At 40.5% G+C, this 21,118-nt stretch overlaps 1 protein-coding gene across 1 annotated transcript in view; it reads left to right on the top strand.

Annotated features, from left to right (window-relative positions):
• The window catches only part of nxph2a (neurexophilin 2a), a 51,081-nt gene extending 35,007 nt beyond the window's left edge, over positions 1-16,074 (top strand). Inside the window, exon 3 of the mRNA XM_037539179.1 lies at positions 14,097-16,074. Within this exon, the coding sequence (XP_037395076.1) occupies positions 14,097-14,846 (750 nt within the window). The 3' untranslated portion in view covers positions 14,847-16,074. The remainder of the gene's footprint in view (positions 1-14,096) is intronic.
• Positions 16,075-21,118: the final 5,044 nt, after the last annotated feature.

Below are 21,118 nucleotides of genomic sequence, written 5' to 3' on the forward strand. Positions count from 1 at the left end.
ATCATACTGAGCTATACTGAATTACCCTGAATTATACTGTTATACTAAATTACACTGAATCATACTGAGCTATACTGAATTACACTGAATTATACTGTTATACTAAATTACACTGAATCATACTGAGCTATACTGACTTACCCTGAATTATACTGAGCTATACTGAATTATACTGAATTACAATGTTATAGTAAATTATACTGAGCTATACTAAATTACCCTGAATTATACTGAGCTATACTGAATTACCCTGAATTATACTGTTATACTAAATTACACTGAATCATACTGAGCTATACTGAATTATACTGAATTACAATGTTATAGTAAATTATACTGAGCTATAGTAAATTACCCTGAATTATACTGAGTTACCCTGAATTATACTGAGTTACACTGAATTATACTGAATTACCCTGAATTAGACAGAGCTAAACTAAATTACACCGAATCATACTAAACTATACTGAATTATAGTGAATTATATTGACTTACACTGAATTATACTGAGCTATACTGAATTATAGTGAATCATACTGAGTTGCACTGAATTATACAGAGCTATACTGAATTATAATGAATTATACTGAGTTACACTGAATTATACTGAGCTATACTAAGTTACACCGAATCATACTAAACTATACTGAATTACAATGAATTATACTGAGTTGCACTGAATTATACAGAGCTATACTGAATTATAATGAATTATACTGAGTTGCACTGAATTATACTGAGCTATACTGAATTATAGTGAATTATACTGAGCTATACTGAATTATAGTGAATCATACTGAGTTGCACTGAATTATACTGAGCTATACTAAATTACCCTGAATTATACGGAGCTAGCCCTGTGATGGACTTGCGACCTGTCCAGGGTGCCTTCCGCCTGATGACCACTGGGATAGGCTCCAGCACCCCCCGCAACCAAGAAGGAGAAGCGGCTTAGAAGATGTGTGTGTGTGTGTGTGTGTGTGTGTGTGTGTGTGTGTGTGTGTGTGTGTGTGTATACTGAGTTATACTGAATTACCCTGAATTATACTGAGCTATACGGAATTATATTGAGCTATACTCAATTATATTGAGCTATACAGAATAATACTGAATTATATTGAGCTATACTGAATTATACTGAGCTATACTCAATTATACTGAATTATATTGAGCTATACTGAATTATACTGAATTATATTGAGCTATACTGAATTATATTGAGCTATACTGAATTACACTGAATTATATTGAGCTATACTGAATTATATTGAGCTATACTGAATTATACTGAATTATATTGGGCTATACTGAATTATATTGAGCTATACTGAATTATACTGAATTATATTGAGCTATACTCAATTATACTGAATTATATTGAGCTATACTGAATTATATTAAGCTATACAGAATAATACTGAATTACAGTTATACTGAATTACACTAATTATACTGAGCTATAGAGAATTATACTGAATTACAGTTATACTGAATTACACTGAGCTATACAGAATAATACTGAATTACACAGTTATACTAAATTTCACAGTTATCCTGAATTACACTAATTATACTGAGCTATACTATATTATACTAAATTACACATAATTATACCACATTGCACACTGAATCAGACTGAATTACACTGAATTAAACTGAATTATATTGAATTACATTGAATTAAATTATACTGAATTACACAGAGTTCTGTTGAATAACAATGAATTACATAAAATTATACTGGATTACAATAAATTACATGACACATTATATTAATTTTAAATACATCAAATATATTAGTTAAAGTGTTCTACTTGTTCCTGAGTTCTTTTTCAGTCATTAACCTTTAGTTTGTGATTCCTGAAGTTTGTGGTATATCTGTGAAGTGTTGCAGAATTATACTGGGCCATGAGTTGAGAGATTTTTCACCACGATAGAGGAGTTTCATTGGGCCAAAAGCCAAGAAATTTTTCACCTTGGTAGCGGAGTTTGACTGGGCCACATGCCAGGTAATTTTTCACCTTGGTAGCGGAGTTTGACTGGGCCACAAGCCAGGTCATTTTTCACCTTGGTAGTGGAGTTTGACTGGGCCACATGCCAGGTAATTTTTCACCTTGGTAGCGGAGTTTGACTGGGCCACATGCCAGGTAATTTTTCACCTTGGTAGCGGAGTTTGACTGGGCCACAAGCCAGGTCATTTTTCACCTTGGTAGTGGAGTTTGACTGGGCCACATGCCAGGTAATTTTTCACCTTGGTAGTGGAGTTTGACTGGGCCACATGCCAGGTAATTTTTCACCTTGGTAGTGGAGTTTGACTGGGCCACATGCCAGGTAATTTTTCACCTTGGTAGTGGAGTTTGACTGGGCCACAAGCCAGGTCATTTTTCACCTTGGTAGTGGAGTTTGACTGGGCCACATGCCAGGTAATTTTTCACCTTGGTAGTGGAGTTTGACTGGGCCACATGCCAGGTAATTTTTCACCTTGGTAGTGGAGTTTGACTGGGCCACAAGCCAGGTCATTTTTCACCTTGGTAGTGGAGTTTGACTGGGCCACATGCCAGGTAATTTTTCACCTTGGTAGTGGAGTTTGACTGGGCCACAAGCCAGGTAATTTTTCACCTTGGTAGTGGAGTTTGACTGGGCCACAAGCCAGGTAATTTTTCACCTTGGTAGTGGAGTTTGACTGGGCCACAAGCCAGGTCATTTTTCACCTTGGTAGTGGAGTTTGACTGGGCCACAAGCCAGGTCATTTTTCACCTTGGTAGTGGAGTTTGACTGGGCCACAAGCCAGGTCATTTTTCACCTTGGTAGTGGAGTTTGACTGGGCCACATGCCAGGTAATTTTTCACCTTGGTAGTGGAGTTTGACTGGGCCACAAGCCAGGTAATTTTTCACCATGGTAGCAGCGATCAGCTGCAAGCTGAGAAATGTTTCACCACAGTAGCGAAGTTTGGCAGGGATTTAGGTTTGCCAGTTTAGCTTGCGTTTAGTTTAGAGGCTGAGACCACTCCATAATGGTTTAGTATAGCACAAAATGGACAAATATTTAGAAATATTCAAGTTTTAAGATGGTTGCAACTGTTTATAGCTATGCTAAAATACATTAGTCCAGATTTACACATAAAAGTGTGTCGTACAGTGTCAGAACCTACATATATTTGAGATTCCTTAATGAGGTTTGAGGCAAGTATAATGATTAAGACATGCAGTTAGCACCATGGTGAGGGTATAAGCCTGTATTAGCCTTGTAGCTCCAGTGCTACAACTATAGAAGCAAACTTCAGACACCAAACATGTCTTGGCTGATTGGCTACATTTGGAACAAGAGGAGAAAATGTCCCTTTTCTATTCCTTTAAAACGTCTCTGAGCACATTATTGTTCTGCCACCGTTAGTTGGGCTTGGTCACATCATGCCTGAACACATGAAATGCTGTGTGCTGCTTTTAGAAAGGCAAGGTTGTGTTAAAATACTGTCTATTTTGAGAAAAGTCATATTTGCCCCCAGCACAGCACTGCAGATTAAGTTAAGCCGTCTTAATTAATCTTTCCGAGCGTTCTCCTCTAACAGACCTTGCCAAGTTTTACCTATTTCTCCACCAAAAAGTTGCTGCTTCACTGTTTACCCTGTTCACACATAATACAGACAGCACAATCAAAGGACGTCCATGTGTGGTCAGGAAAAGATGTCCTGACTTTGTAGGAAAACCAAAGAAACACAGCTCTAACTTACAGGACCAACAAAGCACACCCGACTTAACGCTTTTTACAAAAGCTTTGTGTTTCATTTTTTAAACTTAAAGAGCAAAAACATTTCTTTTTGGCTCCAAACGAAAGAAGCGCAAAGCCAGAGCACCAATCAGGGCCCAGCGGTCACTTTGTTTAGAGCTGGTTTTGACCTGTTGGTCATACCGACCCAGTGCAGCACGCGGTTCAACGTCAGCGCAGCAGCGTAAAACTTTGGGAGAGTCTGTTCAACATAAATGATGAACTAACCTAACTTTGTGTAAATAGAGCTCAATATAGAAATATGTCCACATATGCAGTCGAGACTGACGCGGCTTTTTTCTGAATTTCTACAAACACCATTTCATTTTATAGTAAATTAGTTTGGTAAATAGTAAATTACTTCCACCTGAAATGAGTTCATGAAGCCAGTCTGGTTATAAAAATGATAACAGGACATCAGAGCCAGAATTACTCTTTTAGTACTTTTACTTTATACTTAAGTACATTTGAAGGGAAATACTTTAGTACTTTTACTCAAGTGGAGGTCTAAAGGGAGGAACTTCTACTTTCACCTTGAGTATCTCTACTTTAACTCAACTACATGGTTTGTGTGCTTCGTCCACCTCTGTATATGTGTGTGTGTGTGTGTGTGTTTGTGTGTGTGTGTGTGTGTGTGTGTGTGTGTGTGCGTGTGTGTAAATATAGATATATCGTTGCTGTCGGAACCTTTTATCACCTTTGAAATGAACTGAAAGTTCCTTTTTGCTGTTTGTGTGTAAATGTCATGAGAATTGGACCAAAACAAATGGCCCAAAACTACTTGGACAAGTTTGGTTCCATTGACTTATATTGAAGGTAAAGCAGGTTTTTCCCTTCTCTTGTATAGTTACCATTTTGGAGATACAAGGTTTTGTCTCAACAACAGCGATTTATATTTATATACATTGCAGATAAATAATTATTGTAAGAATATTAGAAGATTATAGAATGCATTTCATACATTCTGTTGTCAGTAACTGAATCTACTGAAATATGAAATGCTGTGTTTTATTCCATAGAGCATTTTATTTGTTTAAAAAAATAATGATGCAAATAGTTTTGCTCATTTCAAGGAATATTGGACTGGATATTATCACTAGCTAAGATAAAATATTTGCAGTTTATTATTGTTACATATATGTGATTACTACCAATACATTATTGGACCTATTATAATTATAATTACATGTGATGTTATTATTACATTTAGCTGCTTCCATGTATATAATAAGATATATATATATCCAATATATATATATATATATATATATATTGAACTTATTACATATGGGTATTTACATGTATATAGTGCATATGAGATATATTATATACAGGTAGTTATGTATATATAATACATACTGGCCATATTGCATGAGTCTTTACATGTATATACAGTGGTGTGTGTATATATATATATATATATATATATATATATATATATATATATATATGAAACATATATACAAACCCACATGATGAGCACTTATAAAAATGTGTGCATCAGCAGAATCTCCATTTCTCCTCTGAAGGCACTAAAACATCTTATTTTCCTCCTGCCAGTCCTTGTTGTCACAGCAATCCTCTGAGTTGTTCATCACCCTGTCACTTCTGCCCCTGGCCCCGCCCCCACCTCACCTCACCTGCACTCGTTTCTCTCCGCATGTTCTCTGAACATGATCGCTGTGATCAGGATGATGTTCCCGTCACGTCACTGCCAGAGGAAGTGAGAACACGGAGATCAAACTCAGGCAGAGATTCCCGGCTGTGTGTTTGAAGCTGCAGTGTGGAAGAGTATTCCACCTTAGGGGTCGTCTGTAAAGGACACATATTCTACGTTTCTTAGCGTTTTATTACGTTTCCTATAATGTTTCTCAAGGTTTTAATCCACCAATAATGTGCAGGTGGTTTTATGTCATCAGACGTGGGTACAGTGGCCTGAATCCAGACTGAAGTAAAAGTATTGAGATGTGAGTAAAATAATGATAAAGATAAATTTATTGCCAAGAAACAGCTGATGGGAAAGTACAAAAGTATTAAATAAAAAGTACTGAGTAACTTACAGAACTGCAGAGGGACGTCTTAGCAACTCCAGCATGTTTCAGCACAGGACCTCAAGGCTGTTCGGCTCTGTTCTTATTGTTTTGGGATTATTTTGGTCCAAAATAAAACGCTAAAGCTCCAAAGTCAGAAATGCGACCATTCGCAAAGCAGGACAGATGTGGTCACCTACAAAATGTAATGAAATGAAATATTAAAAAGAATTAGTAACTGTAAGTAGAAGCATCGTGATTTGAAAATACCCAGAAGAGCAAAAATCCTTCAGTATTTTATTGAAGTTCATGTGCTTGAGGTAATATAACTAGAACTAGTAATATAACCAGTAATATAATATAACTAGTTAATAACTTAACTAGTTACTACTCACATCTGGCCAGAATTGCTTTTCATATCCCTTTAGAATTAAACAGGCTGTTTTTGTTACTGTTCTACAAATTTTAATAAAAAAATGGTCTAAGCATTTCTGCTGGTCCACTGAAATGCTAAGGGCAGCTTCTGTGTTCAAATGATGTAGAAAAGTATTCGTTTTGGACAGCGTCCAAATTATATTTAAAATTATATGTAAATGAGCTCTGTTCTGATTGGCTGCCCTGTATTGTGTCTCATTCAAAAAGCAGTCCAGGCTAAAACTACACTGTGAATGGGTGGGGTCCTATTCAAATGCGTTTGGCTGTGATGTCACAGAAATGATGGGTCCAAAACAGGCTGTTTTAGCAGTTTAGTTTCTAATATGGCTGTGATGTCACAACCATGATGGGTCCAAAATGGGCTGTTTTAGCAGCTTAGTGTCCATATATGAGCTGTGTGGCAGTGAACTGTATGATTTGGAAATATTTCTGTGTTTCAGAAAAGTAAGGAAAGTTCATTCTTATATTATACGGGCCCTTTTTAAGATTTTAGGGTGCCTGCAAATAGTTCAAAATAAGGTACTCTGCATAGTTCAGTAGAAAAAGAGCTGGAAAGTGGATCTAATGGAATATTGATTTACAAACCTTCGATAGCCATTAAAAAAGCAAGCATTTCTATTCTCTCTCTCTCTCTCTGTGTCTGTCTGTCTGTCTGTCTCTCTCTGTCTCTCTCTCTCTCTGTTACAGGGAGGTACTGTCTTAATTAAGCAGAGTGAGGGATGATAAATGAGCCGAGTCCTCAGTCTGTGGGAGACACATTGATTTCACATTAAACGCCGGGCTCTTGAACTGCTGGGCTATTACAGGCCGTTTGCATCATTTGTGCAGGTGTGCCTGATGTGAACGAGGCTGTATGTGGTAGAACTGCAACTGGAAGTCTGGACAGACAGCTTGTCAAAAGTTTGGAGACATGTCACCTTTTTCAAAACTTGCTTCTGTTATGTTTCAATTAAGTAATAAAACTTGAATTTAATTTATCATAAAGCAGCTCTGCGTTATCAGGGCCCAGCTCTGCGTTATCAGGGTGCGGCTCTGCGTTATCAGGGCCCAACTCTGCATTATCAGGACCCAGCTCTGCGTTATCAGGGCCCGGCTCTGCGTTATCAGAGCCCGGCTCTGCGTTATCAGGGCCCGGCTCTGCGTTATCAGGGCCCGGCTCTGCGTTATCAGGGCCCGGCTCTGCGTTATCAGGGCCCAGCTCTGCGTTATCAGGGTGCGGCTCTGCGTTATCAGGGCCCAACTCTGCATTATCAGGACCCAGCTCTGCGTTATCAGGGCCCGGCTCTGCGTTATCAGAGCCCGGCTCTGCGTTATCAGAGCCCGGCTCTGCGTTATCAGAGCCCGGCTCTGCGTTATCAGGGCCCGGCTCTGCGTTATCAGAGCCCGGCTCTGCGTTATCAGGGTGCGGCTCTGCGTTATCAGGGCCCGGCTCTGCGTTATCAGAGCCCGGCTCTGCGTTATCAGGGTCCGGCTCTGCGTTATCAGGGCCCGGCTCTGCGTTATCAGGGCCCGGCTCTGCGTTATCAGGGTCCGGCTCTGCGTTGTCTGGGCCCGGCTCTGCGTTATCAGGGCCCGGCTCTGTGTAATCAGGGCCCAGCTCTGCGTTGTCAGGGCCCAGCTCTGCGTTATCAGGGCCCGGCTCTGTGTAATCAGGGCCCAGCTCTGTGTAGTCAGGGCCCAGCTCTGCGTTATCAAGGCCCAGCTCTGCGTTATCAGGGCCCGGCTCTGTGTAGTCAGGGCCCAGCTCTGTGTAATCAGGGCTCAGCTCTGTGTTGTCAGGGCCCAGCTCTCTGTTGTCAGGGCCCAGCTCTCTGTTGTCAGGGCCCAGCTCTGTGTTGTCAGGGCCCAGCTCTCTGTTGTCAGGGCCCAGCTCTGTGTTGTCAGGGCCCAGCTCTGTGTTGTCAGGGCCCAGCTCTGTGTAATCAGGGCCCGGCTCTCTGTTGTCAGGGCCCAGCTCTCTGTTGTCAGGGCCCAGCTCTGTGTAATCAGGGCCCGGCTCTCTGTTGTCAGGGCCCAGCTCTCTGTTGTCAGGGCCCAGCTCTGTGTTGTCAGGGCCCAGCTCTCTGTTGTCAGGGCCCAGCTCTCTGTTGTCAGGGCCCAGCTCTGTGTAATCAGGGCCCGGCTCTCTGTTGTCAGGGCCCAGCTCTCTGTTGTCAGGGCCCAGCTCTGTGTAATCAGGGCCCGGCTCTCTGTTGTCAGGGCCCAGCTCTCTGTTGTCAGGGCCCAGCTCTGTGTTGTCAGGGCCCAGCTCTCTGTTGTCAGGGCCCAGCTCTCTGTTGTCAGGGCCCAGCTCTGTGTTGTCAGGGCCCAGCTCTGTGTAATCAGGGCCCGGCTCTCTGTTGTCAGGGCCCAGCTCTCTGTTGTCAGGGCCCAGCTCTGTGTAATCAGGGCCCAGCTCTCTGTTGTCAGGGCCCAGCTCTGTGTAATCAGGGCCCGGCTCTCTGTTGTCAGGGCCCGGCTCTCTGTTGTCAGGGCCCATAGCCTACATTTTCAATGTTTTATTTTTTCTATGAAATCCACCAATAATGTGCAGGTGGTTTTATGTCATAGACGTGGGTACAGTGGCCTGAATCCAGACTGAAGTAAAAGTATTGAGATGTGAGTAAAATAACGATACAAAGATAAATTTATTGCCAAGAAACAGCTGAAGTGAAAGTACAAAAGTATTAAATAAAAAGTACTGAGTAACTTACAGAACTGCAGAGGGACGTCTTAGCAACTCCAGCATGTTTCAGCACAGGACCTCAAGGCTGTTCGGCTCTGTTCTTCTCGTTTTGGGATTATTTTGGTCCAAAATAAAACGCTAAAGCTCCAAAGTCAGAAATGCGACCAATCGCAAAGCAGGACAGATGTGAGCATTAGAGAGACTACAGGTAGTAATATTAGCTTGGCAGTTCTTATCCAATATACACTTTTAAAAAGATGGTTTTTCAGAGGCTCTTTACTAAACGTTCTTCAGAGTGATGGAGAACATGCTGTAGATGGTTTCTATACAGGTTTACCGATCATACAGCTGACTTTACATGTTATCTAGGTTGTATAGCTGCTGTGGGCGTGTTCAGTGCTTGAGTTGTAAAGCTGTACTGCTGCAGGTTAAACTCTCCACCCAGTTACCAACAACACTGGACACTTTTTCGGTGGCCAAGATTTTGGTGCATCCCAAGTGCTTTTTTTAAAATTTACATATCATAATTATCTTTGAACATTGTATAGTTTTGTTTACATGTACTGCGCTTAATTGTATTTTTGCTGTGTTTATTGTTTATGATGTTTTCTATTGTGTCGGTTTGTTTTAGACAGTCTTAAAGCGCTTCATTATTTTTGTTTATTTTCTTATTGTTTCTTATTATATTATTTTTAAATAATTTACCGTGAAGCACTTTGTAGCCTTGGCTTAGAAAAAGAGCCATATATAGAAGTTCACTTACTTACTTTACTCACATTAATACTTTATAAAAAACTTTACAAATAAAGTTTACTTACTTTTTTATTTTCAAACTGTACAGTTTTTTTTACTCTCGTTTTATTTGCATATTGTATTGGTGTCTTTATGTATTGCATATTGTTTTACATATCATAGTTTAGTTTTCTTTACAGATCATGTAGCTCATATAATATTCACATTTATGATATTGTTTCCATCTAAATAAATCAGTTTAATCTGGACAGTTATTGCAGAAATGACAAAGAACTGATGCTCATGCTCCATAGCTGTATTTGTACATTGTATATTTTCTTTATATATTGTATATATATTACAGATCATCCAGTTGTCTTTACATATCATATAATGTTGTTTACAAATCACATACTTTTCTTTAAATATCATAACATTTTCATATTCATACTCTACACATCATGTGTTCTATACATTCCACAGAATTTTCTTTAGAGATTGTATAGTTTTCTTTACACATCATAAAATTTTCTTTACAGATTGTATAGTTTTCTTTACACATCATAAAGTTTTCTTTACAGATCGTATAGTTTTCTTTACACATCATAAAGTTTTCTTTACAGATCGTATAGTTTTCTTTACACATCATAAAATTTTCTTTACAGATTGTAGTTTTCTTTACACATCATAAAGTTTTCTTTACAGATCGTATAGTTTTCTTTACACATCATAAAGTTTTCTTTACAGATCGTATAGTTTTCTTTACACATCATAAAGTTTTCTCTACAGATCCTATAGCTTTCTTTAAATATCATAAAATTTAGTTTACAGATCATTTACCTTTATTTACATACCACATATTTTTTGTTACAGGTCATATAGTTGCCTTTAAATATAATATAGTTTCCTTTAGATTGTCTAGTTGTCTTTACACATTGTACAGCTTCCTTTATTCATGGTGTCTTTACAGATCACAGATTGTACTGGCGACTTTACATGCTGTACAGTTGTATTTACAGATCATATAGATCATATGGATCATATAGATCATATAGATCATGTCATATTTACACCTGTGTTTTCATTTCAATAATCTGGTCAGTGATTGAGAATGGGCAGAGAAGCGGCGACGGTGCTGAGCTGGTTTAGGGGTGGACGTTAGCGCTGAGCGCTGCTCTGCAGTTCACATGCGCTACAATTAAGCTCACAGCTAAATGTGTAATTAGGGAGGAAGTACAGTGCGGCTGGTGCGCGCGTGATTCCAAACAGCCCTACTTAAAGCCTCACATCTGCTGCAGCAAATGATCCTCTCTCCTGCCTCAGGACGGCAGCGCCGCTAATTACCAATAAGACTAGTTTGGCTTATTTCTACAAAATTATTAAGACTTTATCTTAAGTGGACCAGAACTGAGTCCTGAAGCGAGGGGGGCGCTCGTGCCTGCGATCACTGCACTGTGACGTCAGGAATTATATCTGAGCTTATTTTTCACAGCGAATTCAGCCCAAGTGTTTCTGAATCACAGCATTATTAAGACAGATGACTGTGTTCAGGCTGCTGCCTCACAGCGCTGGGATATTTGAATAATTCTCTTTGAAACAAAACTTAGAGCAGCGGATATTAAACAGTTTCTTTTCTGATTAGTTTCCTTTATATAGTGTCTGTTTGTCTTCATATCCTGTACATTTTGTCTGAGAATATATAGTTTTCTTCACATATTGTATAATTTTGTATAGTTATGTTTACATATCAGTTTTCTTCATACAGGGCAACGTTTTCCTTTACAGATCATATAGTTTTACTTACATATTATATTTTTATTTGTACATTGCAGTTATGTAGTGATCATATGGTTTTCTTTATGTATTTAGGTTTTACAAGTCAGGTTTCTTCACACGTTTATAGCTTTCTTTACAGACTGTATCATTTTCTTTACATTGTATAGTTTTGTTTACACATTGAATAGATACCTTTACATGTCATAGTATGATTTTATTCATTTCAGATCACATAGTTTTATTTACACTGCATTTTTGTCTACTGTATTGTATATATATATATATATATATATATATATATATACAGTGGGTTGCAAAAGTATTCAGCCCCCTTGAACTTTTCAACCTTTTGCCACATTTCAGGCTTCAAACATAAAGATATGAAATTGTAATTTTTTGTGAAGAATCAACAACAAGTGGGACACAATTGTGAAGTGGAACGAAATTTATTGGATATTTTAAACTTTTTTTAGAAATAAAAAACTGAAAAGTGGGGCGTGCAATATTATTCGGCCCCTTTACTTTCAGTGCAGCAAACTCACTCCAGAAGTTCAGTGAGGATCTCTGAATGATCCAATGTTGACCTAAATGACTGATGATGATAAATAGAATCCACCTGTGTGTAATCAAGTCTCCGTATAAATGCACCTGCTCTGTGATAGTCTCAGAGTTCTGTTTAAAGCGCAGAGAGCATCATGAAGACCAAGGAACACACCAGGCAGGTCCGAGATACTGTTGTGGAGAGGTTTAAAGCCGGATTTGGATAGAAAAAGATTTCCCAAGCTTTAAACATCTCAAGGAGCACTGTGCAAGCGATCGTATTGAAATGGAAGGAGCATCAGACCACTGCAAATCTACCAAGACCCGGCCGTCCCTCTAAACTTTCAGCTCAAACAAGGAGAAGACTGATCATAGATGCAGCCAAGAGGCCCATGATCACTCTGGATGAACTGCAGAGATCTACAGCTGAGGTGGGAGACTTTGTCCATAGGACAACGATCAGTGGTACACTGCACAAATCTGGGCTTTATGGAAGAGTGGCAAGAAAAAGCCATTTCTCAAAGATATCCATAAAAAGTCTCATTTAATGTTTGCCACAAGCCACCTGGGAGACACACCAAACATGTGGAAGAAGGTGCTCTGGTCAGATGAAACCAAAATCGAACTTATGTTTGGCGTAAAAGCAATACAGCTCATCACCCTGAACACACCATCCCCACTGTCAAACATGGTGGTGGCAGCATCATGGTTTGGGCCTGCTTTTCTTCAGCAGGGACAGGGAAGATGGTTAATATTGATGGGAAGATGGATGGAGCCAAATACAGGACCATTCTGGAAGAAAACCTGTTGGAGTCTGCAAAAGACCTGAGACTGGGACGGAGATTTATCTTCCAACAAGACAATGATCCAAAACATAAAGCAACATCTACAATGGAATGGTTCACAAATAAACGTATCCAGGTGTTAGAATGGCCAAGTCAAAGTCCAGACCTGAATCCAATCGAGAATCTGTGGAAAGAGCTGAAAACTGCTGTTCACAAACGCTCTCCATCCAACTTCACTGAGCTCGAGCTGTTTTGCAAGGAAGAATGGGCAAAAATTTCAGTCTCTCGATGTGCAAGACTGACAGAGACGTACCCCAAGCCACTTGCAGCTGTAATCACAGCAAAAGGTGGCGCTACAAAGTATTAAAGCAAGGGGGCTGAATAATATTGCACGCCCCACTTTTCAGTTTTTTATTTCTAAAAAAAGTTTAAAATATCCAACAAATTTCGTCCCACTTCACAATTGTGTCCCACTTGTTGTTGACTCTTCACAAAAAATGTCAATTTCATATCTTTATGTTTGAAGCCTGAAATGTGGCAAAAGGTTGAAAAGTTCAAGGGGGCTGAATACTTTTGCAACCCACTGTATATATATATATAGTAGCTGTTTTTACATAGTTTTTATATCTCAGTTTACATATTCAGTTTTCTTTTCAGAGTACATCATTTTCTTCACAACATATAGCATCTTTACATACCTTATGTCTACATACCGTAATGTGATCTATACACTGCATAGATTTCACTTCAGATCATATAGTTTTACTTACATATGATAGCTTTTTGCACATTGTTTAGTTGTTTTTAAATGTTTTTTTACAGATTGTAAAGTTGTATTTACACAGCTTTCTTTACATGTGTACATACATATGTAAATCTGTACATATGATATGTATAATTGTCTTCAGGTACTGCAGTTGACTTTACATGTTGTACACTTTCCTTTACAGATTGTATAGTTGTCTTTACATATGATGTAGTTTTCTTTACACATTGTTTAGTGTTCTTTACATATTATATAGTTGTGTTTATACATAGCACAGCTTCCTTTACAGGTTGTATAGTTGCCTTTATCATGTAGTTTTCTTTACACATTGTAAAACGTTCTTTACATACTGCAGAGTTGTGTTTACAAATCATATAGTCGTCTTTATGCATCGTTGTTCTTCACACATCAGAAACATACGTTTCTTTACAGATCATATAGATGTCTTAACATATTATATGGTTTTCTTTAAATGTTGCATAATTTTCTTGCAGTAAGCTAAAAAATGCTGTGTTTACAGTTGATTTCTAAACGTAACTGATTCTATTGCTCTAACAGTCTTTGTGGACGTCTCCCTCTCTGCTCTGTGTTGTTTGTGAAGGTCACATGCAGGCGGCTGCGGATGTCGGAGCTGGGCGTGATGGAGTGGGGGGACGGTCGTAATGAGGGTTTGAGCGTGAATCCCAAAGGAGCAAACCCGCGAGTCCCCAACCCCCTGCGCCTCTTCTCCAGGGGCTCCCCTGGCCCAAAGAGCAGCCCGAGAGAGACGGCGTATTTGGAAAACACGGAGGACCCCTGGGACTGGTTATATAACCGGACAGATGTCGGGGAGGCGCAGAGCAGGACTAAGCGCAGGCCCATCGTGAAGACGGGAAAGTTCAAGAAAATGTTCGGCTGGGGCGACTTCAACTCCAACATCAAGACCGTGAAGCTGAACCTGCTCATCACGGGGAAGATCGTGGACCACGGCAACGGAACCTTCAGCGTCTACTTCCGCCACAACTCCACCGGCCTGGGGAACGTCTCCGTCAGCCTGGTCCCTCCGTCCAAAGTGGTGGAGTTCGAAATCGCTCAGCAGAGCACGCTGGAGACCAAGGACTCCAAAGCCTTCAACTGCCGCATCGAGTACGAGAAAACGGACCGCAACAAGAAGACTGCACTGTGCGGCTTCGAAACCTCACAAATATGCTACCAGGAGCAAACGCAGAGCCACGTCTCCTGGCTCTGCTCCAAGCCCTTCAAGGTCATTTGCATCTACATCGCTTTCTACAGCATCGACTACAAACTGGTGCAGAAAATCTGCCCCGATTATAACTACCACAGCGACACGCCCTACTCCTCCACGGGGTAGACGGTGCGCTCGGACGGCCCTCGTTAGCTCGTAAACCTTGTGAAGCAGCACAAAGATGCTCAAAAAAGAGGTTCCAAAAATCTCCAGCTACTATCTTCTCCGTTACCATGACAACACAACACAGTCTTACAAATAAAGGTGCCAAAAAGGCTTCCTCGGAGCGACGCCGCGTTCGGTTTCCTAACCTGAATGAGGTCCAAAGATTGTTCTTTAGACCTCATTTGAAACGTAATTTGAGCGAAAGGTTCTTTAGGGCACCAAAAGTGTCAGAGGTGCTCAGTCCTGGTCCTGGAGACCTGATTCTAACGTTCAGATGCCCCTGCAGGCCTTCATTACCTGGATCAGGTGTGTTAGATTAAGGCCGAGGCTAAACTCTGCAGGGTGGGAGATGGAATCATTCCAAAGTTCTCACTGTACAAAATCCCACCCCCCCCAACATTGTGTGAATGCCCACCAGAGCTGAGCACACGACACAGAAGAACAAAATAAACGTCCACACTTATATTAAAGGCGATGAACGCGGTCCATTGTAAACAGGACAGTATAGACAAAGTTACAGCACATTATATAGTGATAGTACATAAAGTAGTTACAGTATAGATCATTCTAAATTGGATCTACACCTTGTCGCCATATAGACGCTCCCGAGTCCAAAATGAATGGGTTTAGAAGGAGCTTTTGAGCAAAATCATAGTTTATAAATGCTTAATGTAAAAGAATACATTAATTTCCTGAAACACTGACCGCCATAAAACATTTTAACACCATTGTTATATGTTTAAGAGCTTTAAACCCGAGTTATAGGAGTTTAATCAGCGCCTCATGTACGTTCATAACATCTTTGAACACAAACAGCCAATGAGCTTACCTCCATTCAGCGAGGACCCGCTCGTGGGCGCCCTCTGCTGTTTTGCAGTCCTGTTTTTGATATAACAGCGGAAATAAGAAGTGGCCAGGCTCCTCAGAAACTGGCTTTTATATAAAGGGCCTCTTATTGGGTGGCTCTTCTTCTTGCTCAGCTTCATTAATAACTCAATTGATACTCCTGTAATGTTTATCTTTTTTATTATTATTATGACGGTACGAATAACACGAATAACACGTTGGGCAGTCGTGGGCTGGAGGTTAGGGATCCAGCCTCGTGATTGCCGGTTCGATCCCCAGAGCCGACAGTACATGACTGAGGTGTCCTTGAGCAAGACACCTAACCCCCAACTGCTCCCCGGGAACCGTGGATTGGGCTGCCCACTGCTCTGGGCAAGTGTGCTCACTGCCCCCTAGTGTGTATGTGGTGTTTCACTGCCCAGATGGGTTAAATGCGGAGGTGAAATTTCCCCGTTGTGGGAGTAATATGGGTCACTTAATAATAAAAAAGATGGTTCTTCAAGGGATCTTTAGTAAAGAAAATGGTTCTGTAGTGGAGAAAACGGTTCTATATAGAACCATGAACACCCTAAGTGCCCTTTGCATGATTAAAGGGTTCTCTGCATGGTGAAATGGTTCTTCAGATTGATGGAGAATGTGTTGTAGATGGTTCTACACATGCCATAGTCTGTGCACTGCATAAAGTATCATTTATCATACTGCATGGTTGTGTTCAGACACTGTTCTACAAACTTCTATAAAGAACCTTTTTAAAAAGGGTTCTATACAGAAACAAAAAGGGTTCTTCAATAATGTTATAATGTCCGGCTTATTACAGTAGAAGAAGCCTTTTTGGTGCTTTTTGGAACCCTTTTCAAAAAGGTTCTATGTAGAACCACACACAGCACATTCTCCATCAGTCTGAAGAACCATTTCATGAGGCAAAGAATGCTTTACTCATGCAAAGGGTTCTTTGAGTGTCCATGGTTCTACATAGGACCATTTTCTTTACTAAAGAAAGCTGTGTTTCAGTCTGTGTTTCAGTCTGAGCTCCTTTCTGATGTTCTGCCCGATGAAGACTGCAGAGGTCAAAAGGTCACAATAACTCAGTAGCTTCGTTTGCCAGCATTTATCTTTATTCATCAACCCGACGAATGCTTTTTGGCCAAAGCACTGGTTCTAAACCTGGTTCTAAACCTGGTTCTGTACGGCACATTTTGGAGTTTTCTGCCCTGAAGCACCCGCTTCAGCTCAGAAGGGCTTCAGCCATTGGCTGACTGGTTGGATCAGGTGTGTTCGAGCAAGAAAAGCATCAAAATGTCATTGATGTTAAATGAAAACCTCATAATCCAGTTCCTCTTTAATTCCACTGGAATAAATAGATGAAATATGGAAACACCAGCTGCGCTTTACACTGTGTTGAGATGAAATGATAAACGGATGGGTAAAGCTGTTGAGGATGTTCTTAATGTACATTAAAACGAAGGATTTTTTGAAAGATTGTTTATTAAAATTGACACTGTTTCCATACAGTAGAGCACACTGACAATTTCCCACCATTTAAAACAATTTAATCACAAATATATCAGTGATTCCAAAAGAAACAACAGGTCTGAAACAACTGCTGACCACACATTTCTTCATTGTCTTACAGCGTCGAGTGACGTCTTTGGTCCATTTTAGGAGATGTACATGTTGTCAGTTGCAGGTGACCATCTTAGAGAAGATGGAACTAAAGAAATAGTGAAGGTTTTTGCGACGTTACGGGCTGACGAGCGCCGTCCGATCGGCTTATATTCACAGCAGACTGACCTCGGGCCAGCTCAGCCGAGCACGGCCCAAATCTGGCCCGAATCATCCAGACCCTGCAGCACTGACCGCCTCATCTACACCATGTGTTCAAAGTGAATTGGTTTCCATTAAAACCAGTCCAGATGTTTTGCACCAGGCTAGACCATCGGCATGAGCTTTGGACGAACTTCTGCTTTTCGTGTGAGTGAAGCGGCGCCCCCGGTGGCCACGTGATTATTTTCAAAAGAGCAAATTGAGCTAATTTATTTTTGTTTTTCTGTGTTTTTGGGGTTTTTTTTGTATTGAAAGTAACTCAATGCTGACGGTGAGCTTGAGCTTAATGGGAAAGAATAACCTGAGCGCAAGAAAACAGTCCCGAAAATAAAGAGCGAACCAGCCGTGAAGGACAGAACAGACGCTGACACAAAGTAGAACCATCTCTGTGAGCTTCTGCGTGTCTAATGTTGTGAAAAAAGAGAGAAAATATCGGGATTGTTTGAAGAAGATTTGTGTTGTGATCTGGTTAAATTATTCTACTCGTGTCTTTGAGGCGTTCTCTACCGTTTAAAAAAAAAAAAAAAAAAATCTGTGCTTGGAAATTCAAGGTTGCCCCCTGAGAGCTCAATTCATCGGACAGGTGGGTTTAGTGAATCTGGCAGCCAATTAACAACACTTTGTCATGGTCTTGCCACAGTGCTTCGCATTTCCAGGCTCTAATTAACATTAATTACAGTGGGAAATTTCAGTTACACACCACAAATGAAGGGACTGAAGCCAAAAAGTGAAATTTAGCCCGTCAGTCACTCTGACAGTCTCTGTTCAGGACGGCGACTGTGGGGGAAAAGAAAGAACAGCGGTGGATGTATTTTGACGTAACTTGCCACGTTTGTCATCCGGTTTTATTCTATGTACGTTAACAGCTTCACAAAAGGTAAGAACCGTCCGTGGCTCGGATTACGGGTGATTTCACGGCAGCTCAGCGTGATGTGGATCCCTTTCCACGGAGATGAGACACACGGCCAAAAAGCTGTATAAATCAAACAGATGATTCGGCTGTCCAGTGGCGTTTTGTGAGCTCTGCATATTTTATGAGGGTTTAAGTGCGATTTTATTTATTTTTACATATGTATATGGGGCAGTCGTGGGCTGGAGGTCAGGGACCCAGCCTCGTGACCAGAAGGTCACCGGGTTTGATCCCCAGAGCCGACAGTCCATGACTGAGGTGTCCTTGAGCAAGACACCTAACCCCCAACTGCTCCCCGGGCGCTGCGGATTGGGCTGCCCACCGCTCCGGGCAAGTGTGCTCACTGGCCCTAGTGTGTGTGTTCACTAGTGTGTATGTGGTGTTTCACTGCACGGATGGGTTAAACGCGGAGGTGGAATTTCCCCGGTTGTGGGACTAATAAGGGTCACTTAATCAATGAAATCCTTTTATCAGCCCATTCAGCACACCTCCAGTACTTTCTTTAGCCAAAGTCTACGGCTCAACATAAACGACATTATTTACCGATTAATGGGCCAAACTGGCGTTTTACATTCGTAATATCAGTCGCATTATTAAAGTGCCACGTGTAAAGTGAGGGGCTTCTGGCTACCGTCGTCAGCTGTGTATAATTATGTAATGTGATTTTCAGTTCAGGTGTAGCAGCAGCAAATACTGAAGCTATGCTGCTTAACAAGGTGGTTCTTCAAGGGTTCTTTAGGGGGAAAAATGGTTTTGTACAGAAAATTAATTATATAACTATTCTGTAATTATATATATCATTTATATTAATTTATATTATTATATAATTAGACATCATATATTTATTCATTCTTTCATTCATTCATGTATTAATTCCTTTATCAGCCCATACTAATGGGGGGGGCGGGGGGGGGGGGGGGGGCAAACTGGCATTTAACATTCTTAAGTTTGATTTAAGTAACATGATTCAAATAAAGTGCTATGTGTAAACAGCTGATCATATAATATATAATATATATATATAGATAGATATATAGTTATTCAGATTGGCTGGGAATGTGCTTTATAGAACCTTTTTGAAAAGGGTTCTACATAGCACCAAAAGCAGGTTACTCGGCTGTTATGAGATCAAGCGTGTAAGAATAGTAGAACCCTAAACCACAAAAGAGACGGTTCTTCAAGGGTTCTTCAATAAAGAAAATGGTTCTGTGAAAAACCCTCTGCATGATGAGAGCCTTCGGACGGATGGAGAACGTGCTGCAGGTGAGTCTTTTAGAAAAGGGTTCTATATAGCACCCAAAAGGTTTCTTCTGTTGTTACAAGCTTGACATAGTAACGATACAACAACCCTTTTCAAAAAGGTTCTATGTAGAACCATCTACCGCACAGTCTCTATCAGAACCATTTCACCATGCAAAGAAGCATTTAATCATGCATGAGTGAGATCTTCAGTGTTCATGGGTCTACATAGAACCATGTTCTTCACTAAAGAACCCTTGAAGAACCATCTTTTTGAGAGGGTAGTGTTACCTGCCTCACGTCATTAAGATCATAACCCTGTAACCCTGGTGTGATAAACTGATTACTGATGGGGTTCCGGTCTGATCTGGGCTGACTGTTCAGGTACGGCAGTGAAACAACGACGGCAGTAAAAATGAAAACCATCCTGATCAGAAATCCAGACGCAGCAGCTCAGAGAGCTCCTTCAGCTCTGAGTAACTTCTACAGGGCTGTGCAAAAGTTCCGGTACGTTATTCGTTCATCGAGGTCCAAACAGTGTAGATGTTCCCTCAGAGGTTCTACAGTGGTTCTAAGGTCTGATTGTGGAGCTTAAATCAGTTCCTCCAGGTGAAAAGTTGGTATTTGTTCCTTTTCATAACCGAATGTTTTAAAACAGAGCAGTAGAGTAAAAGCCTGGAGGCGAGGCGAGGCGGGGTGTGTGGAGTCAGTCCAGCTTAGAACATCATTTCAGTGGATTATGGTTCAGTTATGTTCCCTGACTGAAGGTCCTGAGATGGAGCCCGTGAGGGAACCACTCCAGTGACAGGAGGGGAACTGACCCAGAGACAGTCTAGAACCTTTATTTCTGAGAGTGGAGTGATGTTTGGCTTGGAAAATCACTAAAAACGATTAAAATAAACGCAAACAACCGTCAATAAAGCAGTTACTAGCAAGAATTGCCTGTTTTGAAAAAGAGTAGTCAATGCAAAAGTTTGTGCGCCCCTGGTCAAATTCCGTGTTGTTGATAGTCTGAGTGTAAATAAGTTACACGTCCTCTAAACGCATTTTAATGCAGTTACTGTTTAATTACTGAATTTAATATACTGGGAAAAAAAAACATCAAGCATGAAATGTGGCCTCTGCAAAGTTTATGGCACATTTAATATATTAATTCTTATTTTTTTAAGAAATATGTTAAACTCAGTAGATAAGCAGAAGCTATACACTACATTAAATATTAAATATTAAAATATTAAATGTTGAAAATACTAAATGTGCCATGCCTTTTGCCCAAGGTACAAGTCATGTTAGATTTTTTCCAGTACATTAAATTGAGCAATTAACCAGTAACTGTGCATTAGAATGTGCACTAGTGTGTCTCCGTAGAGGACGTGTAACTTACTAACACACAGTTTGACCAGGGGTGTCCAAA

This window comes from Pygocentrus nattereri, chromosome 6 (assembly GCF_015220715.1).
Source record: "Pygocentrus nattereri isolate fPygNat1 chromosome 6, fPygNat1.pri, whole genome shotgun sequence".
Taxonomy (NCBI): Eukaryota; Metazoa; Chordata; class Actinopteri; order Characiformes; family Serrasalmidae; genus Pygocentrus; species Pygocentrus nattereri.